General features: G+C 45.5%; 1 protein-coding gene across 1 annotated transcript in view; it reads right to left on the minus strand.

Annotated features, from left to right (window-relative positions):
* Positions 1 to 25,000, minus strand: part of LOC127007552 (lachesin-like) — a 61,714-nt gene that overhangs the window by 14,462 nt on the left and 22,252 nt on the right. The window contains exons 3-5 of the mRNA XM_050878722.1: positions 20,130 to 20,239; positions 18,864 to 19,074; positions 16,260 to 16,418 (exon numbers count right to left, since the gene is read on the minus strand). Of these exons, the coding sequence (XP_050734679.1) occupies positions 16,260 to 16,418; positions 18,864 to 19,074; positions 20,130 to 20,239 (480 nt within the window). The remainder of the gene's footprint in view (positions 1 to 16,259; positions 16,419 to 18,863; positions 19,075 to 20,129; positions 20,240 to 25,000) is intronic.

Here is a 25,000-nt window from a genome sequence, read left to right on the forward strand (position 1 = left end):
CTCTTTTTAGGAGCAGTGAGTAGCGGGCTTTTTTTTTTCATTATTGTTTCCTTATTTTTTATGCCCTTGAACCGACTCCTTTGCCGTAAAAAAAAAAAAAAAACTACGATTATTAAGAAACCCGCATTGAAACCCAACTAACCCTCTTTCCGGACTTTGAAAATAGTTGATATGTGAAGCGTCTGAAAATACCGACCTTCAAGTCCCAGGGTGACAGCACTCCCATATTAACGAGTGTGAGGCTGAGCTTGTGAACCCCCTTGCATGCTATTCTGGAGTAAAGTTCTGAAATAAGGTTCTGGACTAAGGTTCTGGACTGAGGTTCTAGACTAAGGTTCTGGACTGAGGTTCTGGACTAAGGTTCTGGACTGAGGTTCTGGACTAAGGTTCTGGACTGAGGTTCTAGACTAAGGTTCTGGACTGAGGTTCTGGACTGAGGTTTTGGACTTAGGTTCTGGACTAAGGTTTTGGACTAAGGTTCTGGACTAAGGTTCTGGACTAAGGTTTTGGACTGAGGTTTTGGACTAAGGTTCTGGACTGAGGTTGTGGACTGAAGTTCTGGACTAAGGTTCTGGACGAAGGTTCTGGACTAAGGTTCTGGACTAAGGTTGTGGACTGAGGTTCTGGACTAAGGTTCTGGACGAAGGTTCTGGACTAAGGTTCTGGAATAAGGTTGTGGACTGAGGTTCTGGACTAAGGTTCTGGACGAAGGTTCTGGACTAAGGTTCTGGACTAAGGTTGTGGACTGAGGTTCTGGACTAAGGTTCTGGACGAAGGTTCTGGACTAAGGTTCTGGACTAAGGTTGTGGACTGAGGTTCTGGACTAAGGTTCTGGACGAAGGTTCTGGACTAAGGTTCTGGACGAAGGTTCTGGGCTGAGGTTTTAGAGTATGGTTCTTACTCTTGTCAATGTTTTTTTTTCTGCTCTCCTCCCGTTGTAGCGTCGTTATACATTCTTATCGTAACGTCACACACATCACGAACAGCACCTCCTGCGTGGCCACAAGGACGGGTTTTACAGTCTACTATCTTTATTTTTACCTGCATGTCTCATATCTCTGCAGACGACTCATGGCAATCCTCCAATTATTCAAATCCGATTCATAACTTCGCCTCTTTTTAAACCAGTGGAAAGGAAATGTATATGAGCTCCGAGTTTAAAGATCTGCATATTTGTAATCCCATTCGTTCTACATACCCGTGGCAAACCTTCAGTTATTTATATATGATGCAAGCCTCTACTCTCTTTCCTGTAAATCATATATAGATGTATCACTGCTTATCGCCTGCCAACCTATTTATCTTTTCAGCGACATTATTCAGTTTCAAGCCGTTTTTTTTAGAATCGAACTTTTCATCTTTTCTGACTTTACGACGTTCATTAGTCCACGCCCTCGCATTCCTACATCATCCTGCACAATATAAGCCTCCAGACCAGCTGATAATGACACAATATCACCACACACTAAGCTTACGCCGCCATGTTTCATTTTTGAGGACCGAAAATGACATCGTAGTCGAGCAAGCAATGTTCAATTATCCTTAATCTAATCGCATCGCTATATCACTGTCTGCTTAATTATATGTCTGTCCGTCCATTCCACGAGGTTATAGTACGATTGAACGCTAAGCTCCGGCCGAAGCTCAACGCGGAGTGGCTGTATTAAGAGTGTCAATTAAGTCCGGCTTACAGAGTGGCTTACGCGAGTGTAAACTGCCCGGGGCGAGGTTAAGGCCCGTGATCTTCCCTTAATTACCCGGATAATGGCTATATCGGCGGCCGTTACCTGTCCACTAACTACCAGGTGGGTGATAGCATGCCGGAACGGAGAAGGGGGGTGAGAAGGCGGGGACGGGAGTGGGCGGGGACGGAGAGGAGCTGGGGAGGAGACGGGAGTTGCGTGAAGGTGTGTAGGTGACAGAGAAAGAGGGAGGTAAATGGGCGGGGAAGTAGACGGTTGGAGGTTGAGAGAAGGGGAATATGAGAGGGCGTGGACTGAGAGAGAAAGGATGAGTGGGCGAGGAAGAACAGTGGGAATGAAGAGAGATATGGAAGAGCATGGAGGGATAGACTAAGTGAGTGGGACAGAGAGGAAAAGGAGAGGGAAAGGAGATGAGAGGAATGAGAGAGCTTTTACGGAGAGAAGAGGGGGCAGTGATCATGGACTTAGTGTGTGTGTAAGAGGGCGAGGAAGAACAGTGGGAATGAAGAAAGAGAGGTATGAAAGAGCTTGGACAGAGTAGGTAAGGATGGATAGGCTAAGTGAGTGGGTCAGAGAGGAAGAGGAGACGGAAAGGAGATCAGAGGAATGAGAGAGCTTGTACGGAGAGAAGAGGGGACAGTGACCAAGGACTTAGTGTGCATGTTTACGAAATAGGGGATGTGAGTGGATGGGGGCAGAAAGGACGGGAAACAAAAACGGAGTGCGTGACAGTGTTGATGGAAAGAGGAGAGGTGACTGACCAAGGACGGAAAGAGAGTGTGTGTTAGGAAGTATTGTCGAAGAAGGAAGATGCGAGTGGATGGGGCAGAAAGGAGGGGGAATAAAAACGGAGTGCGTGACATTGTGGATGGAAAGAGGAGAGGTGACTGACCAAGGACGGAAAGAGAATGTGTGTTAGGAAGTATTGAAGAAGAAGGAAGATGTGAGTGGATGGGGGCAGAAAGGACGGGAAACAAAAACGGAGTGCGTGACAGTGTTGATGGAAAGAGGAGAGGTGACTGACCAAGGACGGAAAGAGAGTGTGTGTTAGGAAGCATTGTCGAAGAAGGAAGATGTGAGTGGATGGGGCAGAGAGGAGAGGGAACGGAAAAGAAAGGGATGCGAGTGGGTGTGGACGGAGAAGCACGTGAGCGGAGCAGAGAGGGGCGGGAAGGAAGGTGGGCCAGTGAGAGGGATGAGAGAGGATGGAAGTAGTGTTTTGAGGAGTCATAAGAAAATTGTTACATATGAAAGGGTAGGTTTAAGGGACGTAAAGTGTGATGAAGTTGATGAAGTTAATTTAAGGGACTTTAGGACAGCTTCATTTCAAGAGGAAGAAAGAGTTTTTTTCAACGCTGCTCTTTATTTCGCTTCTTTTTTCCCTTCAGGGCAATTTGTAGTGGACATTATTTTATACAATTTTTTTTTTTTTTTGTGGTCGTATCTGGGCTTTGCAAACCATTCTCATAATACTGTAAAGGATAAATCTCTCGTCCCTCTCTCTCTCTCTCTCTCTCTCTCTCTCTCTCTCACACACACACACACACACACACACATACTCAACTATAACAACATTCATTTCTGCAAGTAAAACAAAAAATAACAGCAATAACAATGGGAATGCAACTACAAAAACTTCTACTGCTACATTTACTATTACTACTATTACCTACTACTACTACTACTACTACGTTCACACACCCAACGACAACCTTAAATCGCTCCTTACGCCTCCCCATCCCCTAAGATCGTGACTCTCGTAGCAAGGCGTAAAAGAAGTTAAACAAACCTTCATGTAAACAATAACGAAGCAAAGAAAAAAAGGTAGGATGTTTAAAATTCAGCGAAGGAAGCTGTTTTGCACCAGTGAAGCGATATCTATAAAAAAATGAACGCAACCTAGGCGCCCCTGCCCACCCATTTCCCATTTCCCGTTAAAGAAAATGGAGTGTTAGGGCGGGGAGGGGGCTAGATTTTAGTGTAGACTTTTATATCTCCTTTTTTATTGTACCGCCATTCCAGGCTATATTTTCTCTCCTTTTACCAGTAGTTTGGGTTATATTACATTGTTACCCGTCCACCTCTATATTAGTTGTGTTTGAATATTGCTACGTGTGTGTGTGTGTGTGTGTGTGTGTGTGTGTGTGTGTGTGTAAAGGTAAGGTTAGCAGTTGTGTTACCTGTGGTGTTGTAACGTGTGTTTGTGTGTGTGTGTGTGTGTGTGTGTGTGTGTGTGTGTGTGTGTGTGTGTGTGTTCGTAATAAGTTCGTGTGAGAGGAAAACACTAGCAAAAGAGGGAGAGGAACCCCAGCGAGATGCTTTAAAAAATTTACTAAAGAACTATTTTTGTAGCACCCCTCAATTAGTTCCATTCAATAATTTCATGGTATTTATTTTGTTTCGGCCTTGAAACTTAAATATTGAATTCGCTTATCCAAAGTAAAAATATACACTAGTTCGACATATCAGCGCATCATCATAGCTGACACACATGTAGAGGAAACATATATGGCCTCAAGTTTGTAGCAATACTGGGCAAACTTTTCTCAGCCTTAAGTATTACCTCTTTTTGGCCACTCCTTTGTACTCTATTAAGGAGCAGTAAGTAGAGGGCTTTTCTTTCATTATTGTTTTCTCTTTTTTGTTACGCCCTTGAACTGTCTCCTCTGCTGTAAAAATAAAATCGTTGGCAGATCTCTTTAAAGAAAACTATAAGCTGTATGTGTGTGAAGTAAGAAGAAGGGGAGTGGGGGTGGGAGGGGGGGGGTGGGAGACGGTGGTAAAAGGTAGGATAGGGAGGAGAAGGAGGAGGAGGAGGAGGGGGTAAACAGAAGTAGGTAAGAGTTAGAATGGGTGAGACATTTATTACTGAAAGCTTTAACGAAGAAGAAAGAAAACGTGAAGAATAAAGTGACCAAATGGCAGGCTGGTCTAAGCGATAATAACAACCAAGTAAACAGTCGGGCCGTAGGAGAATCAGAAAGGCAGAGATACCTGACACCTGCCTCCTCGTCTTTGTATCACTTTAACGTCCAGGTGGTAATTGTGTGCATCTTGTCTCCAATTTGTCATGAGGCTCAAAAACGTCGGTCATGCATTTTTTTTTTGGGGGGGGGGGGGGGGATTTCAAGCCCGAGATGGCGGCTTGAAGTCCTTACCGAGATTAGCGTAAAAGTTTCCCATTAAAGTGAAGAGCGTAAAACTGCACATGGAGGATGGCCTAAGTTCCCTCCAATCAGTGCGTCTCCCCCTCCCTTCCCTTCCTTTCCTCTCCCTCCAGGCACAGACACTAGTGCTTTCCCTCCTTTTCCCTCACTTCCCTTTCCCCCCCTCCCTCCAGTCATATACACCAGTGCTTACCCTTCCTTTCCCTCACTTCCCTTCTTTCCCCTTCTCTCCCTTTCCCTCCCTTCTCTCCAGCCGCAGACACCTTTGCGTTCCCTCCCTTTCCCTCACTTCCCCTTCCTCCCCCTTCACCCTCAAACACAAGTGCATGTTCTCCCTCTTCCTTGGCCCTTTCCGCACTTCCCCTCCCTTCCCCTTCTTTCCCTTCCCTTCCCTTCCCTTCCCTTCCCTTCCCTTCCCGTCCCTTTCCCTCCCTTCCCGTCCCTTTCCTTCGCTTCCAGTCCCTTTCCTTCCCTTCCCGTCCCTTTCCTTCCCTTCCCTTCCTGTCTCTTTCATTCCCTTCCCTTCCCTTCCCCTCCAGCCTCAAACATGACTCCCTACTCCTACTTCCCCGTACCCAAATGTCCATCCCCTCACTTTCCTTCATTCCTCCTCTAGCCCAGAACATAAGTGCCTCCCCTTCCTTTCCCTTGACTGGCTGGCCTTCCCCTCACCTTCCCTCGCCACCCTCCCACCCACTCCACCCCCAAACATGAGTGCCTCCCCTTTCCTGTTCCATTCTTAGCTGCTCTTCCCCTCACATTCCCTCATCTTCTTTACTCCCCCTTCCCTCCCTTCCCTTCCCCTTCAGTCTCTTTCTTAGCCGTCCTTCCCCTCACTTTCACTTACTCCCCTTTCCCTCCTTTTCCATCCCCTCCAGCCACTTCCTGATCTTGTCCCCTCTTCCCCTCTACACGTAGCCCCTCAACTCCTGCAGCCCCAAACATCACTGCCCCCTTCTCCCCCTCGCCTAGGTATCCCTCCCCTCGCTTGCCAAGCTCCGACATTCCCTTGCTTGGCTGTCCTTCCCCTCATCACCTCCCCTTCCCCCCCCCCCTCCGCCCCCGCTCCTGCAGTACGCACGTCACCCAGGAAACACAACTGAATCTTAACTCAAAAACGCAATTGGCCGGCGCCGCGATAAAAACTGCGTCATGGCGCGGCCGTTCAGAGGGCGTGGGGTGGGGGCGGGGGGTGAGGCATAAATTCTCGCGTCCTCGAGCCACCGCCGGCCACTCCTCCGAAGAACTAAAGCAATGCTCCATTAAGTAAAAGTTTCCATACAAAGAACGCCATGATGGAAGCAGGATATAACCCCCTCCCGGCCGGGCTACAATGGCCCCTCAAATCACTGGCAATAAAAGCTATAATGGCCTGCATGTCGAGTTGTGGACGGCCTCGCCGCCGCCTCCACCACCACCACCACTGCTGCTGCTGCTGCTGCTGTTGTTGCCAGACGCACGATCAATACCCCCCTCCCTCTCCTCCTTCCCTTTGCTCTCCCTCCTCGTCCTCCACCTCCTCCCCTGCTAATGCTCTCTTAAATTTATTTGAAATTCGAGTGACTATTAGAACGAGGGCAATAATAGGGGGTTGTAAAAGGGTTAGGGGTTGAAGGGGACGTGAAGGGTAAGGGGAAGAAGGGAGAGTAAGGGGGATCATTATGGCAAGGGGTCGAGAGGCGGATGGGAGCAGGGGAAGGGAAGGCGTGCGTTTTCCGGTTGTTATTGTTGCAAGTACTGCGCCCATGCATTTTTCACCGCCGTTAATATCTTGTGCATTGCCGGGGGTGTATGCTAATGCCCCCGACCCTCCGCGGAACAAGTGGCGGGGTTGGCAACAGTAGTTCAGCGCACCAGGAAGCAGCAAGAGGCCAGAGATGGCAGTGAGCAGAAGGAGGTCTCAGGGTTACGGGAGTTAGCGGGAAAGGTCAATTCTAGCTGATGAGGCACAAAATTCAAGTGAAGACAGTAAAAAAGACTAAGGGAATGATAAAAGAAAATAGTATTAGCGGAGAAAGAGAGATAGCAGTCTAGAGGAAGGAAGTTCAGGGGGAAAGGTCGATTCTAGCTGATGAGGCACAAAATTCAAGTGAGGCCAGTAAAAAAGATTAAAGGAATGATAAAAAAAAAATAGTATTAGCGGAGAAAGAGAGATAGCAGTCTAGAGGAAGGAAGTTCAGCGGGAAAGGTCAAGATGATGAAACGTAAATTTGGAGTATAGTCACTAAGCAAATAGATAAAAAGTTGGCGATGTGAACTCTACTGTGTTGACAAGAAGAGGCTGGAAAGCGCGAATTGCAGCAGTAGGATAGAGGCAACCGTTTCCATGATAGAATAACAGCGAATAGGTTCAAGAGTAATAAAATAAAAGTAAACAAAAAGGTAATAACAATGAAACCAGCGTCCAAACAAAATTGAGGAACGCAAACTTTTCTTGCTTATAGGAAAACTTTTAGGAATGACTGTAGCGTTGTTAACTATTCTTTGCGTAGTGGATAGTGAGGGCATATTGTGCTTTTGGTCAGGAATGTCTTAGGCACCTCTCCACCCGAAATTGACCTCTCTTTTGGCTACTCTTTACTTTTATCTTTTTATAGGAGCGGCGAGTAGCGGGCTTTTTTTTTTGTACTCTTTTTGTTGCCCTTGAGCCGTGTCCTCTGATGTAAAAAAAAAAAAAACAAGTACTCATGGCCTCGGTGCTCAACTTTATCTCCTCGCCCTGTGCCCCTTTGGCGACTAAAGCATCCGGACACATGAAACCTGATCTCAAGGTCGCGAGACTGACAGTGTGATGATTGTAGTGACATGAAAAACTGGAAAGGGGCATCAGTCAAATGGGAGGTTCAACACTTGCATTCTCCACACTGATATAACTACCACTGTTTTTACGCCATCGGGCTGTTTTGTTTAATCTTTATTTTGTCCAAGAGCTGAATCCTTTGCTGTCAAAACAACAACAACAACAACAACGACAACAACAACAACAACAACAACAACAACAACAACAACAACAACAACCACTGCAAACCCCAACGCTGTCACCATATGCATCACCACAATGATTGAATAACATAGCCAAACACAATATCATCACCACACCAATCCAATCACCACCACCACCGCCACCGCCATCACCCTCCCCCCCCTCACCACTACCATACCCAACATCCTATCACAACTACACACCACTAATGGCACTTTCACTACCACCACCATCTCCACCATCACAACAACAACAACAACAACAACATCAGTAAGCCCCACAAGAACAACAACGATACCTCCAAAGAACGCATCAAAATAGTCATCACCATCAAGAGAGAGAGAGAGAGAGAGAGAGAGAGAGAGAGAGAGAGAGAGAGAGAGAGAGAGAGAGAGAGAGAGAGAGAGAGAGAGAGAGAGAGAGAGAGAGAGAGAGAGAGAGAGAGAGAGAGAGAGAGAGAGAGAGAGAGAGATTAGGGCACAATACGGAGAAGTAAGTCTTATTCCCCGGCAACGAGTGAGTTTAAAGTCTTGTGGAAATCCCGGCGACGAGGCTGAATGGATGGAGAGAGATGGGAGGCATTGTGCAGGAGGCGGTGGCGGCGGCGGCGGTGGTGGTGTGGGGGGTGGTGGTGGGGGGGGGTGTTCCGTCTCCCTAGTACGTCTTCTCCTCCTCCTCTCTCTCCTCCTTCCTCCTCCTCCTCCTCTTCTTCTTCATCTGCTCCGCCATTTCTTCTTACTTTCATTTTTTTGCTTTCCTTTCTTCCTCCTCCTATTCTTCCTTCTTTCTCCAGTTTCCCTTTCTCCTCCTCCTCCTCTTCCTCATCGACATCATCACCATCTTCCTCCTTCCCCTTCCTTCTTTTCATACTCGTGTCATTTCTTCTCACTCGTGTCTGACTTTCCATCGCTTTTCTCTCTCTCTCTCTCTCTCTCTCTTTGTGGGCTATGATAGGCAATATTGTAAATGCGACATCTCTCTCTCTCTCTCTCTCTCTCTCTCTATCTCTCTCCCCTCTTCCTTCCCTTCTCCGTCTTCTCCTTCCCCCTTCTCTTCCTCTATTGTCAATGTTGCTTCTTCTCACTATCTTGTATCTTCCACTGGATATTCGAGGAGGTGGAGGAAAGTGAGGGGAAGGTGAGGAAGGGAAAGGGTGGGGAGAGAGGTGATGGGGAGGTGAAGCGACGGAGAAAGGAGAGGAGGAAATGGAAGGAAAAAAGAGGGGGATGGAGAAAGGGGTGAATGAAAAGGTGGATGAAAAGGGAGGATGAAAAAGGGTAAGGGAAGGGAAATTTAAAGATGGGAAAAAGTGAAGCTGAATGATCGGGGAAAGACGAAGAGGAAATGAAGGGGAAAAGGGGAAAATGAAGAAAGGGGAGAGAAGAAATTGGTTAAAAGTAGGGAAGAGGTGTAGAAGTGAAGTTAAAGGAGAAGGTTACGGAGAAAAGAGGAGAGTAAGGGAGAAAACGGAGACGAGAAGGAATGAGGAAGAAATGAAGAAGAAGAGAAGGCAGAGTGAAAGGGAACATGGGGAGATGTGAAGGGCAAGTAAAAAGACGCGGAAAGGAAACGAAATAAGGAGAAGAAAGGATATAGAAACAAACGATAGGAGGGAAAGGGAGGGGGGGGGCACTAAAGAGAAGAGGAAAAGAGTAGAAGGAAGATAAAAGGAAATAAGAAGGGGAAAGAAGGAAAGGAGGAGAGAAGTGAGGGTCGGAAGATACAGTTCAGGAAGGGTGAACGAATAAAGAGTAAATAGGAACGAAGATGGATGGATGGAAGAAAGATAGATACAGGGAATGGGAAGGAGGAAATAAATGGGAGAGGAAGGAGGGGATGGGACACTGGAGAGGAAAAGAGTTTATAAGGATACAGGGAAAAGGAAGGAGGAAAGAAAAGTGAGAGGGAAAAGGGGGAAGAACATCGAGGAGGAAAAAGGGAACTGGTAGAAGGAAGAAATAAGGGAATAAGGAAATGAAAGGAGGAAAAAAAAGGGAAAGGAAGGAGAGGAGGGAACATTATGGAGTAAAAAAGGAAAAAGAGTATGAAGGAAAAAAAAATAGGGAAATGGAAGGAGGAAGGAAAAGGGAGAAGGGAGGATCAGAAGAGGCAGTTCATCTCCCTAAGATCTCCGCACATTCTCCCAGCATTCAGACGGCCAGGAAGTATTATTTTCTTTTATGCTTATCGGAAAATAATACTTTGTGAAATACTTGGGAATGGTAGAGGGAAGGGGAGGGTTTTAGCGAATATTTCAAGATGTTTCCCCGATCGATCGCTGCAGGGAAATATCGGCCCCTGGAGCGGATCATCGGTGGACCATATTCTCAAACGTTTCCGGGCTTAAATCCATTTGACACAAGCTTCCGGCTAGAGGTTATGTTAGTATTTCCACGGGTAGTTTTATGAGCCTAGTGATAGTTTGACAGGGCTTTCGTAGAGGTTATGTGAGTATTTCCACGGGTAGTTTTATGAGCCTAGTGATAGTTTGACAGGGCTTTCGTAGAGGTTATGTTAGTATTTCCACGGGTAGTTTGATGAGCCTAGTGATAGTTTGACAAGGCTTTCGTAGAGGTTATGTTAGTATTTCCAAGGGTACTTTTATGAGCCTAGTGATAGTTATCGGAGGTTTTCTTAAAAGAGATTTGATTCCATAACGACTCACTATTAAATGTTGATAATGAGAAGCACAATGATTTCCACGCAACGAGGCTCGGAATAAATTTAAATAGTGTTGGATTTAGGTCAATTAAACTGTTGATGGTGAGTTTGTTAATTGGCTCAAAGGGAGAGAGAGAGAGAGAGAGAGAGAGAGAGAGAGAGAGAGAGAGAGAGAGAGAGAGAGAGAGAGAGAGAGAGAGAGAGAGAGAGAGAGAGAGAGAGAGAGAGAGAGAGAGAGAGAGAGAGAGAGAGAGACCGCAAGCTAAAAATACAACGGCCTTGATTTGTAATATGTATCATGAGCGACTTTGTGTTTGTGTGTGTGTGTGTGTGTGTGTGTGTGTATGTGAGAGAGAGAGAGAGAGAGAGAGAGAGAGAGAGAGAGAGAGAGAGAGAGAGAGAGAGAGAGAGAGAGAGAGAGAGAGAGAGAGAGAGAGAGAGAGAGAGAGAGAGAGAGAGAGAGAGAGACCCCTGACTCTCCCTCTTTCCTATGAACAATATGGAACAGTTTCACCGAGGGATTTGCATGTAAACATCCCAGGAAACTTACACACTCCCGTACACACACACACACACACACACACACACACACACACACACACACACACACACACACACACATGCTATACGTCTGTTTCTTCAATACGCACATGAATATGCATGATGTTCTATTTGATGCATTTTCGAACACACACACACACACACACACACACACACACACACACACACACACACACACACACACACACACACACACACACACACACACACACACACACACACACACACACACACACACACACACACACACACACACACACACACACACACACACACACACACACACACACACACACACACACACACACACACACACACACACACACACACACACACACACACACACACACACACCAACGTGAACATTCGCAAAAACTCAAATGTAGAAAGAAAGATTGGGTGAAAAGCAATAAGAGAGAGAGAGAGAGAGAGAGAGAGAGAGAGAGAGAGAGAGAGAGAGAGAGAGAGAGAGAGAGAGAGAGAGAGAGAGAGAGAGAGAGAGAGAGAGAGAGAGAGAGAGAGAGAGAGAGAGTAGAGGGGTCAGTTTTCCGGTCTCTGGTCTGTGTGATTGTTCACCTCGACTGTTATTAATTGTTCAGAGAGGAGAGAGAGGAGGGAGGGAGGAAGGGGAGGGAGTCGGAGGAGGAAAGAGGGGAGGGGAGGGAGGGAGGAAGGGGAGGAGAGTGGGGGGGGGAACTAATGGGTCTCGGGTGGTGATTTCCCAAGTGGTGAACGAGAGAGAGAGAGAGAGAGAGAGAGAGAGAGAGAGAGAGAGAGAGAGAGAGAGAGAGAGAGAGAGAGAGAGAGAGAGAGAGAGAGAGATTGACCAACGTGTTAATGATAAATCACACACACACACACACACACACACACACACACACACACACACACAAATCCAATCTTTAACTTTCTCATTTCTCTCTCTCCTCCATTCCATCCCTGCCACCAGTCCTTCCTTCCTCCCGCCATCTCTCCCTCCTTCCCATCACTCCCTCATCCTCCCTCTCCTCCATTCTCCTTCACTCCACCCTTTCCTCACTTCCCTTTTCTTCACTTCCCTTCACCTCCCCCTTCTTTATTCATGTTCCTTCCATTCTATTCCATTTTCCTCTCTTCCTTTTCCTTCTCCCCTCCACACAGTTAAGATGCTGAAGGAAGGAGAGTGAAGGGAGGGAAAGGGTGGTGGAAGGTGAGAAAGGGAGAGGGAGGGGGTGGTCTTGGGAGGTAAGGGGGAGGGGTCATAATTCACAGGACAGACCCCAACTTTGCGCCAGGTGGGGGTAATGTCTCTCCCCTGTACCCTTTCCTCCCCCTCTCCCTCCCCACTTCTCCGTTTCCTCCCCCTTCTGAACTTTTTTTCCTCCAGAGTTCAGGAAGAAGGAAAGGAGGGAGGGACGTGGCTTGAGTAAGTGGGGGAGAGAAAGGGTGTTTGTTGCCTCCTCCTTTCTCTTCTCCCTTTATTCTCCCCCATTTATTTTCCTCCCTTTTTCGCAACACTTTGTAGTTCTCATCAAGATAGAGAAAGGATGAGGTTAGGGTGCGACGGGGTAGCGAAAGGGTTTTAAGAATAGAAAATACTTATGTTGCAAGGTGTTAAATACTTTCACTGTATGATTATATTCTTCAGCTCAAGCTCAGGGTTAAGTTGGAAGGTGTTAATTACTTTACTTATGAAGCTTGAACTCTGTAGCTCAAGTTCAAGGTCATTTTGCAAGGTGTTAAATACTCTCCTTATGTGATGATTAAATTCTTCAGCTCAAGCTCAAGGTTATTTTTTAGGGGCAGTAAATAGCGAGCTTTTTTATTATTGTTTTTTTTTTAAGCCCTTGATCTGTCTCCTTTACTGTAAAAAAAAAAAAAAGAGGTAAATACTCTTCTTATATGATCACCTAAATTCGGTAGCCCAAGTTCACCAATACTAAGAAATGACAGTTATTGCAGCTCAGAACACAATGGCACCTCCGCAACTGTTCCTCACGTATATTGGTTATTTTGAAGGGTTCCAGATAGTTTCCTTATATGGTGATAATTAATTTCAGTATCCAAAGCTCACCTTCACCAAGAAATAGCCAGTTATTGCAGCTCAGAACGCAACAGCAGCTTCTAATCTTGACACTCGTTAAGTTTCACACGCTTCATTTCTAATCACTTTTATCTTGCCCTGTTTGCGCCATACTGTTATTAACGGAGGCAATGGATGAGTGGTAGAGTTATTATCCTGTAAAGTGGTTCACAGAATGCTCGCAGGGGACTGAGTCTGGCATGCTGAAATGATTTTTATTTATAATTATCTCTAAGAAGTGAGCAGGAAAGAGAGAGCGTGTTAGTTTGCGAATTTCTGCGTTAATAAACACTATTTTTTCTTGTAAGAGCTGATGTTTTTTGTACAATGATTATCGTTTTCTTTTTTTGTATTCGTAATGCGGCGATTCTTTTTTTTCGTAAGGGACTGGATTCCTATAATTTCATTCTCATATTTATAAATGAATTCCTCCCTTTTTCCAATCTCCAGTTATTGGTTTACGTTCTTAAAATTAACAATACGTACGCTTTTTTTCTTGAGAGAGAGAGAGAGAGAGAGAGAGAGAGAGAGAGAGAGAGAGAGAGAGAGAGAGAGAGAGAGAGAGAGAGAGAGAGAGAGAGAGAGAGAGAGAGAGAGAGAGAGAGAGAGAGAGAGAGAGAGAGAAATCAACATCGCCCTACACATAACTTATTAATAACTTCAGAACTTTTATTTCGTTCTCTTTTACGAAGCTTATTTGGCGCCCGCGGATGTGTGTGTGTTGGGGGTGGTGGTGGGTATTTAGGTAGGCTGGTGGGTCGGCGGGCATCATGTACGGCAAGGGAGTGTAATATTAATGCAATAACCTGAAAATGTTGATTAAAATGTGACAGCCTTGAAGTGTGTGTGTGTGTGTGTGTGTGTGTGTGTGTGTGTGTGTGTGTGTGTGTGTGTGTGTGTGTGTGTGTGTGTGTGTGAATGATCTTGTATAATATGTTAGCCTTTTTTATACTATTCCTTTATGTCCTACTTGTGCGAGATCTACTACTACTACTACTACTACTACCACCGCTATTACTACCACGTCTACTACTAATTCAACCACACTCATCACCCCTTCTCACTTATCACCACTTGTTCCCCCACCCACGTATAACTCTTTCCCCCTCACCACCACCACCACTACCACCACCACTACCACTACCACTACCACCACCACCACAACCCCTCCTCCTCCTTTTCTCACTCCTTACGTCCACAATTCTTTACAAAGCACACTATCATTTTCTGTCTCTTGGCGCCATTAAACGGAGATATTGTAGCAACAGCTGGAGAAGGAACCCTCATTCTTTCCTCTCTCCTCCCTCCCTCCCTCCCTCCCTTCCCTCCCTCCCTCTCCTCCATGTCCTCGCTGCCCCTCCCTTCCACATGTGTCCTCAACTTTTCTTTCCTTCCTCGTGGATTTAATTTTTTTCTTCATATATTTTTTTCTTTTCTTTTCTGCTCATTACATGCAAAAATAGACTGACACACACACACACACACACACACACACACACACACACACACACACACACACACACACACACACACACACACACACACACACACACACACACACACACACACACACACACACACACACACACACACACACACACACACACACACACACACACACACACACACACACGTTAAATAAGAGGACGCAAGAGGGAGAGGGAGAAAAACGTACTCTGACAGGTTAATTGATTTACCATGAGAAAGTAAAAAAAAAGCTCATTCCTTTGTGGTAATGATTGTTGAGATGGTTGTAAATGGTTGTGGTGGTGATATTATGACTGATGATGGTTGCGATGGTGGAGTTGGCTGTTGTGGTGGAGGGGAGGATGATGCAAGTGGGTGTTAGATGTATTGGAGGTGATGGTGTAGAGGCTGGTGGTATTAAAATTGGTGGTGGGGAGTTTGGTGGGGCTGGGATGTGGTAGTGTCAGTGGGGGTGGTGGTGGTGGTGGTCGTGCTGTTGTTGCTGTTATTTGTGGTGGTAGTGGTGATAGTGGTAGAGGGTGGATTTTTGGTGGCAGTGGTGATGGTGGTGGAGGGGTAGTGGTGGTAATGGCAGTGTGGGGGGGGGGGGATGATGGTGATGGTGGTGGTGGTAATGATGGAGGGTGGATGGTTGTTGTTGGTGGTGATGGTGGTGGAGGGGGCGTGGTGGTGGTGGTGATGGCAGTGGGGGGGGGGTGATGGTGGTGGTCTGGGGTTGGAGGTAGTGGTGTTGTTGAGGAAATATTCCCTCACATGAGATGGAAAATGAAACTGCAGGAAAATAGTTCAACAAAAATTGCAATAACTGAACCAACATAGTTCATTAAATTACGTCCCGTTTATTACGACTCCCAGACCAGGAAGCTCATACTGCACGCACACACACACACACACACACACACACACACACACACACACACACACACACACACACACACACACACACACACACACACACACACACACCACTATCTAGCTATCTATTTATCTATCTATGTCTATATCTGTCAAACGCCTGACTCGAGCTTATTTCATTCTTGGCTCCTGTAACTAAACTGTAAATATGAATTTAAAAAATGTCAGTTATTTTTTTTAACTCAAAACGCCAACGGCCGTTTCCAAACTATTTTTCACTTTCGTTAAACCACATTTACTTTACTCCTGATAACGAATTTCTTGGGTTATTCGCTCCATACTAGCCGATGAACTTAATATATATGGTGTAGATACGTGCACGCAAAAGGAATTTATAGATAATTCATAGGTAACGAGATCTGTCCGGGTGATATTGTTGAAACTGATGTCATAGGAATAGACGAGCAAAGATCTTGTGGTAAAGGTGTATTGTTGTTGCTTTTTCTTTCCATTCAGATCGTTATATTTCTATATATCTATTTGTGGCTTTGAGCTGCCTCCTGTGCTGTAAAATCAAGAGAGTCCGATACTCATTTGAATGACTCTGCCTGTCGAGGACTTGATGTGAATGGTTGTTGCCCTTTCACTTTTCCATCCATATTTCTAAAACGAACTTTTTATTCTAAATATACTTTTTGCCACTGGGCTGCATCCTTTGCTGTAAAAAAAGGTATCCGATACTTTTTAAAGGTATCGTATATTTTTTTGCATGACTGTACCTGTGGTGGACTTGTTGACGGTGATGTGCTGGCCGTCCTCCCGCTTCCAAGTGACGGTAGGGCGCGGCGACCCCTTGGCGCGGCACCGCAGCTTGATATCGTTCCCCTCCTGGGCTATGACGTCGCCGGAGCTCTCGTTGTCCACGATGTCGGGGGGGACTGGATTGGGGGGGGGAGAGGGGAGAGAGGTGTTAGTACAGGAGCGGTATGTTAGAGAGGACTGTCAGGGAGGAGGGGAGGAGAAGGGGGGAGAGGCGTTAGTGTAGGGGCGGTGTGTCAGAGGAGGATTGGTAGGAAGGAGGGAGAAGAAGGGGGAAGAGACGATAGTACAGGGGCGGTATGTCGGGGAGAATTATATAGTTGGGAGGGAGAAGAAGAAGGGGAAGAGAGCGAGTTAGTGCGTGTGCGTTATAATGTGAGGGTCTGGAGGTGGCGAGAGAGATGATAAGGGAAGGATAAAAAATAAGTGTAATGAACTGTAGTGGTGGTGGTGGTGGTGGTGGTAGGGTTAGGGTAGTGGTGATGAGCGTGGTAGTGATGGTGGTAGCAGTGGTAGTGACAGAGTGGTAATGATAGTGGTTCAAGTGGTGGTGAGCATGATAGTGATGGTGATGATGCTGGTGGTTGTGATTAGGATAGTGGTGTTTATTTTGGTAGTGGTGATAGTAGTGGTATAGGCAAGAGATGAGTGAGTCTGGAAAGGAATGAGAGTGACCAGGAATGTATACCAGTGAATGAAGCTGGTAGTGGTGGTGGTAGTGGTGGTGGTGGTGGTGGTTATATGAAGTGAGGAAGAGAATGTGGGAGAGGAATGTGTCGAGATGCAATAAAACGCGACGGAATGAAGAAAGGAAGTAGCACCGGGAGATTATTATGATTTTTAGATTACAAAAGACGGGGAACGAGGACTGCGGAGAGGACGTTGCGGAGGAAAGGAGGGAAAAATAGAGGATATTACGTCCAGAATTAAAAATAGACGCGCTAAAAAAACTGGGGAAAATATTAATTTCATTACCACACGAAAGAAGAAAAGAAATCCTATTACAAAAAAGGTCCTCGCCTCATAATTAACAGACAGGCAAAAAATGAGAGAGAGAGAGAGAGAGAGAGAGAGAGAGAGAGAGAGAGAGAGAGAGAGAGAGAGAGAGAGAGAGAGAGAGAGAGAACGCTCCTTCATCCTAAAAACAGCCATCGACAGTTAATTAAAAGAAACCAACTCAACCTTAATTACACCCCAACATTCCTCAACCGCAACCAGCACCTTTGACCCTAAAAATGAAAAAAAAAAAAAAAAAAAAATCGTAGGACCTCTTTACACATTCCTCACTAATAACCAATTCCTGTATGTTACTTATCCCTTTCAATATCACCACATCTTCTCTACCCACAGCCACCACCACTATGTCTCACCACTATAACCCCATACAACTACAACCTCACCCACCGCCACCACCACGTCTCACCACTACATCTACCTCAACAACCACAGCTATTTACACTCCTCCCCACCAATATTGCTTCCACCATCACAATCACACCCAGCACCACCTCGCCTCACCACTACATCTACCTCGACAACCACAGCTATTTACACTCCTCCCCACCAATATTGCTTCCACCATCACAATCACACCCAGCACCACCTCGCCTCATCACTACTTCTACCTCGATAACCACAGCTGTTTACACTCCTCCCCACCACTATTGCTTCCACTATTACTACCACACCAGGAATACTGTGATGGCAATGATTTCTAGATAAGCGTAAAACAGGTGAAGGAGACTATATGAAGGCGATAATGACAATAACGAAACATGAAATAGGAAAATAAAAAGTTAGAGAGAGATAGTAAATAAACAAACACTGATAGAATAGATAGATAAATTAAACTGGAAAATATAAACCCACCTCACCAATACCGATAAAAACAGTAAAGAAACAGACGAGAAAAAGGGAGAGTAAAAGATTAAATGAATGAATAAATAGATTAGATTTGATAAATAAATAAAAACCCAACTTGCCAACACTGAAAAAGACAGTAATGAAACAGATGAGTAAAAGGAAAAAAAACTAAAGAGAAATAGCAAATAAACACGAAATGAGTAAATAATAAATAAAGTGATTAGAATTTGATAGTTAAGCAATAACCCAAATTGCCTACACTGATCAAGACAACACGAAACAAAAGTAAATGAATAAATAAATAAAACGGGAAAAAATGAAGTGAAAATATCAAATCAACAAATACTTAATGAATAGATAAATATATTAGAATTTGATTGATAAATAAAGACCCAACTTGCCCACACTGATAAAGACAATAAAACAAATGAAATAAAGAAAAACTAGAAAAACTGAAGGGAAATACCAAAACAAAAACAAAAACACCATATAAATAAATAAAAGAAAAAAATAACAAGTAAATAATAAACAAAAATAACAAACCCGAAATTGACCTCTCTTTTGGCTACTCTTTACTTTTTACTTTTGTGGGAGCGGCGAGTAGCGGGCTTTTTTTTTTCACTCTTTTTGTTGCCCTTTGATGTAAAAAAAAAAAAGTAGAAAACAATGACGGATAAACAAAAAAAAAAAAAAATACTAACCGACGACTGTGAGGTATCCCGCGATGGTCATGGCGGAGGCGGTGTTGATCTGGCACATGTACTTGCCAGTGTCCGTCTCCCGCACGTCGCGTATGTGCAGGAAGTAGGTGTTCTGCCTCTTGTCCCGGCTGACGGTGATGCGCTCGTTGCGGGTGATCACGTGGTTCGACACCGTCAGGATGGCAGAGTTCTCGTAGTGGATCCACGCCACCTGCGGAAGGGTCGTGACGGGGAGAGAGGTCAGGAGGAGAGGAGAGGAGAGGAGAGAATAGGATTTGAGTGGAGAGGAGGAGTGTAGAAGTAGTAGTAGTAGTAGTAGTAGTAGTAGTAGTAGTAGTAGGAGGAGGAGGAGGAGGAGGAGGAGAGGAGAGGAAAGCAGAGGATTTGAGTGGAGAGGAGGAGGAGTGTAGTATCAGCAGTAGTAGTAGTAGAAGTAGGAGGAGGAAGAGGAGGAGAGGAGAGGAGAGGAGAGAAGAGGATTTGAGTGGTGTGGAGTGGAGTAGTAGTAGTAGTAGTAGTAGTAGTAGTAGTAGGAGGAGGAGGAGGAGGCGGAGGAGGGAGAGGAAGAGTCCATCCTTCCATCTGTCTCTTCATCTCATCCTCTACCTTTCACATACAAACTCATTCAACCATCTCTTCACTCATCAGTTCATCCATCCATCTTTCACTTCATTTCCTCACTCATCCTGCCACCTACAAACTCATTCAACCATCTTCAATTATCAGTCCCTTCATCCATTTGTCCATCTCTTCACCCATCGTGTCACCCACAAACTCATCCAACTATCCCTTCACTCATCAGTTTATCCTTCCATTCGTCAATTCATCTCGTTACCTATCTTGTCACCCACAAACTCATCCAACCATTTCTTCATTCATCAGTCCACCCTTCAATTTTTTGCCCACCCTATCACCCACAAATTCAACTGTCCATATTCCCATCTTGCTATTCATCTCTTAATCCACTCTGTCATCCATAAACTCATCCAGCCGTCTCTTCAGTCTTCTCTGCACCATATTACCACTGCAGCTGCGGCGCCATGACTTGAAGCCCCAATCAATCAATCAACTGCTCATCATCAGTCCTTCCTTCCATTTGTCAATCCCTTCGCCAACCCTTTCACCCACAAACTCATCCAACACCCTCCTCTCATCGACCCATCCTTCCACCTGTCAATCTCTTCACACATCCTGTCAACCACAAGCTCATCTGTCCATCCCTTCCCTCATCAACCCGTCCGCACCCAGCTCCCGCGTCTCACTGACCTTGTGTGAGCCGAGGTTGTCCACTCTGCAGGCGAAGCGGACGTTCCTGCCCTCCGAGACTGTCTGGTTCTGGATCTCGGCCAGGAAGATGGGGTCCCGCGACACCACACCTGGGGGGAGGCAGGGGTGAGTGGGGCAGCACCAGGGGAGGAGGAGGAGGAGGAGGAGGAGGAGGAGGAGGAGGAGGAGGAGGAGGAGGAGGAGGAAGATTACCAAAGGGAGACATAGGACAGGGAGTACGAAAGGGAAACTGTATTCGAGGAGGAGAAGGGAGAGGAAGAGGAGACTGCGTACGAGGAGCAGACATAAGGTCATGGAAGAGGAAGATGAGAAGGAGAGGAGAAGCAAGAGGAGGAGGAGAAGGAGGGAGAAGAGAAGGAGACGCACGAGTCCAAAGAGAAAACACACGAGAAAGAGGTCATGGAAGAGGAGGAGGAGGAGGAGGAGGATGAGGGAGAGGAGGTGGAAGAGGAAGAGTGCATGGGCCAGACATAGGGGAAGAAGGTCATTGAGTAGGAGGTGAAGGATAAAGAGAATGAGGAGGGGGAGTAGGAGGAGAAGGATCAAGAGAATGAGGAGGAGAAGGAGGAGTAGGATAACGAAATAGGACTAAGGAAACGGAGAAGAACGAGGATGAACAAACAGAGAATTAAAGAAAAAGATGCGGAGAAGGACGAATAGAAAGACATGAATATAAGGAACAGAAATGAAAATACACTGAATGAATGCGGTGAGAAAAGAAAAGGAAAATAGTGAAAAGGAAGATAAGATAAATGAAAAGAAGGGTCAAGAAGAACAGACAACGAAGGAAAAAGGAAAAAGAAGAAGGATGATAAACAGAGAAACACTAGATGAATAGTAGAAGAGATAATAGGAAACTAGATAACCTAACTGTGGGGAGTAGATGAGGCAGAACAGGAGGAGGAGAAGGAGACGGCGAAGGAGTAGATGAAGGAGAGAGAGAGAGAGAGAGAGAGAGAGAGAGAGAGAGAGAGAGAGAGAGAGAGAGAGAGAGAGAGATGAGAGATGAGAAAGAGAAAGAGAGAGATGAGAGGAACAAAGAGATAGCAAAATTCATATGCAAGGAAGAGGTGGATGAACAAGAAAGAGGCAAAGAGGGAAGGAAAGTGGGATGGGAAGACAAGGATGAGAGAAGATGGAGACGAGATGAAGGAGGAGAAAGATAGAAAGAAGAAACATGGAAGAGCAGGATTCATATGCAAAGAGAAGAAGGGGACAAAGGAAAGGCACATAGGGAAATAGAGAAAGTGGAAAAAAAGGATGAATAGATGAGTAAGGAAGAAAGGAATGTGAAGAGGGAACAAGGAGTGAATGTGAAGAGAAAGGATTGAATGAGAGACAAAGAGACACGAGACAATAATAACCAGGATTGGAAGCGAAGGAAAAGGAAGGAGTCGGGAATAAAGGAAAGGAAGATAAAGGAATGTGTGAGAAATAAAGAGACATGAGACAATAATAACCAGGATTAGAAGCGAAGAGAAAAGAAGGAGTTAGGAATAAAGGAAGGGAAGAGAAAGGAAAGAATGAGGAATAAAAAGACGGGAGACATAGCAAGGAGTGAAGGCAAAGATAAAGAAACGAATAGGAAGTGAAGGAACGTGAAGAAGAAGCAAGGAAAAGGAAGAAGAAAAAAGATAAAGCAAGAGGAAAAAATAAGAGGAAAGTGGAAAGGGGTGAATGAAGAATGAAGTGACGTAAGGAAAATCAAATAGACTCTCGAAAGCAAGCACACGTAATGGAGAAGAAGGAGAAGGAGAAGTAAAGAATGGTAACGAAGCATACTCATAACATCAAGCGACCCAGCAGCGGCGCCATACAGGGTAAACCACTTAATAATCTGTCCGCCACTTCACTACATGACCCTAACAATAACGGAGTGCTCGAAAATAAACCGCATCCGTGTCTTCTAGGGGAAACCTGTGTAAAGACGATCGAAGGCCAAGTAAGATGAGCTTTTGATAATGTATGTGAGATGATCTGCATGATTTCTCTCTCTCTTTCTAAAGGAGGGAAGTCGGAAGGAAGGGAAGAAATAAGTTAGCATTGGCAGAAGGGTGTGATTGAGAAGGGGAAGGGGAGGATGTAAAGACGTAAGGAGAGGAATGAAGGATGCTGTAGAGAGGGAATGACTATTGGAGAGGAGGGAGTGACGGGAAGAATGAGACAGGGGAAGGAATGAGGGAAGAGGAAGGAGAGAAGGATTGAGGGATGGAATGTAATTTTATTTTGGTGTGTGTTGTCTTTTTGTTTTTGTTTTTCATCGTAAATATACAGTTTTAAGCTCAAGGTAGTTTTTAAGACCAGGTAAAATCAACACTTAAATAGTCGTCGTAGGAAATATCGAACGCCTGCTGATTTCTATTAACTTAAGTCAGCAACAATTACTTCATGATAAAATATAACAGAATCCACTCATGAATAGGGGGATTTAATATTGTAACATTAGTGTATTTTTCTTTTCTTTTTTACTTTTAATCTACTTAGTTGCCTCTTTTTTTCTCTCCCTCTCTTCTCGTTTTTTCTCATCTCTCCACAACCTTCCTCCACTCCCTACTTAGGACTTTCTTCTGCCTGCATCCGTCATCCCTCTCCTCGCTCTCTTCCTCTCACCTACGTCTCCCTTTCTCTCTCTCTCCCCCCTATATTTTTCACCCCATCCCAGCCCTTTCTTCTTCCCACCATCTTCGTCTTCATCCTCATCCCTCTCCGCCACCTCCCTATCTCTTCTACAACTCTCCCTCCCTCTCCTTCCTTCCCCCCTCTCAACACCATTTCCTTGTCTACATTTTCATCACCCACACTTTCTTTCCCTTCTTCCTTCCGTATATCTCACCACCTTATCCCTCCCTCTCCTCCCTCTCATCTTTCTCTCCCTCTGCTCTCTTCTGTGCCTCCTCGCCCCTCTCCTCCTCTTCCCTTCTCCCCTTGAAGATTGACGTGTTGTGTGATGGGTGACGTGATGAGGGAGGGAGATGAAGGGAAAGATGGGAGGCGAAGAGTAGGATGGGAAGTAAAGAGGAAGATGAGAGGTAAGAACATAGGAGGTGCGAAGGAATATGAAGGATAAAGAGGAGGAGGGAAGGAAAGGTGATGAGTAGGATGAAGATGGAAAGGTGGAAGATGCTGGCAAGGGAGATGAAAGAGAGGCTTAGCAGTGATGGGCAATATGGGAAATGAAAGAACGGACGGTGAAGGTGAAATGAGGTGATGGGTAGGAAGGTGAAGGGGAGATGAAGGGTGAAAAAGACTGGGTGAAAGGGTGGAAGGATGGTAAGGAAAGGGTGATGGGTAAAGGGATAGGGATAGGAAGTACTGAGCAAAAAGAAGGTTAGGGATAAAAGGGAGAATGGGGAAGTGAAGGAGGAGGTCTGTAGCGAGAGGGGAAGGTGATGGCGTAGAACAAATTGGGAAGAAATGGAGAAAAAAATGGCAAGTGATGGAAAGAGTAATGTTAAGAGACACCCGTGATACATTTTTTTCCCCTTTTTCCATTAATATCTCCGTTTCCTCTGATATTATTTTTATTTTTCCCTCATTCCTTCATTCTTTCCTTCAATAACTCGCCGGTCTGTCTCTCCCTCCCTTCCCCCTCCTCCTCTCCGCTACGGCTTCCCCTCCTCCTTTCCTCCCCAGTTCTCTACCCCTATGCTTCCTTCCCTCTCTCCTTCCTTCCTTCCTTCTACCAAACTTAACCCCCTACCTTCCTCCCCACCTTCCTTCCTCCCACTTGCTACCTTCCCCCCTTCCTCCCTTCCTTCCTTCCTTCCCTCCTTACTTAACGAGACACTTAGTACGATTTACAACACCCCCGTCAAGATGCAAGACCAGATTTAGGAGAGGAGAGTGTTGGAAAAGTGGAGGGAATTGCTCATAAGGAGGGAGAGAGAGAAAGGAGGGAGGGAGAGAGGGAGGGAAAGGGGAGAAGTGGGTGAGGGGGATGCAGGATATGACGGAAGGTGCTAATGTGTCTAGGAGGAAAGCGGAAGGGAAAAAACTGCCACTGGAGGAAAGAAATGGATGGGTGACTAATGTAATATCCTCTCACTGCTGACGGAGGCGGCGGCGAAGGTGTGCGAAGTTAGACGAATGAATGAATGAAGGAGGAGGAGGAGAGAAAAAAAGGTGCTCCAATCTGTATTACGTGCGAGAGAGAGAGAGAGAGAGAGAGAGAGAGAGAGAGAGAGAGAGAGAGAGAGAGAGAGAGAGAGAGAGAGAGAGAGAGAGAGAGAGAGAGAGAGAGAGAGAGAGAGAGAGAGAGAGAGAGAGAGAATCTGTTTTATATATAAGAACAACATTTTGTAAACGCATCTTCCCTCTACCGTCCCTCTAACCACATTTATCTATCCGTAAACCTATCTATCGGCCTTGTGGTAACCTGGAGAATGAGATGGAATAGAAGGAGGAGGAGAGGAAGGATGAGGAGGCCCGAACGCGCTGTAATAGCATAAAATATAACACTGGAAGAATGCGAGTCAGGCATAATAAGCGGACCGCACAATATCCTGCCAGAATATTCCTGTCTTGGGTAACAGAAGGGCTACAATCTTCCTTCAATAAGAGGAGGAGGAAGAAGAGAGGAGGAGGAGGAGGAGGAGGAGGAGGCGGAGGCGGAGGCGGAGGCGGAGGAATAACAACAAGGGCGAAAAGAAGAAATAACAAGAAAAGTGAAGGAGGATGAAAAGAATGAATGGAATGAAGGAAAAAGAAGACTGAGAGAGATAGCCGAAGGAGAACATGAGGAGGAGGAGGAGGAGGAGGAGAAGGAGGGAGGAGGAGGAGGGGGATTGAGGATAAAGGAGGTGAAGAGGATAAAAAGGACAAAGAAAACAATGAAGTGAGAAAAATGAAAA

Source organism: Eriocheir sinensis, chromosome 35 (assembly GCF_024679095.1).
Source record: "Eriocheir sinensis breed Jianghai 21 chromosome 35, ASM2467909v1, whole genome shotgun sequence".
NCBI classification, from domain to species: Eukaryota; Metazoa; Arthropoda; class Malacostraca; order Decapoda; family Varunidae; genus Eriocheir; species Eriocheir sinensis.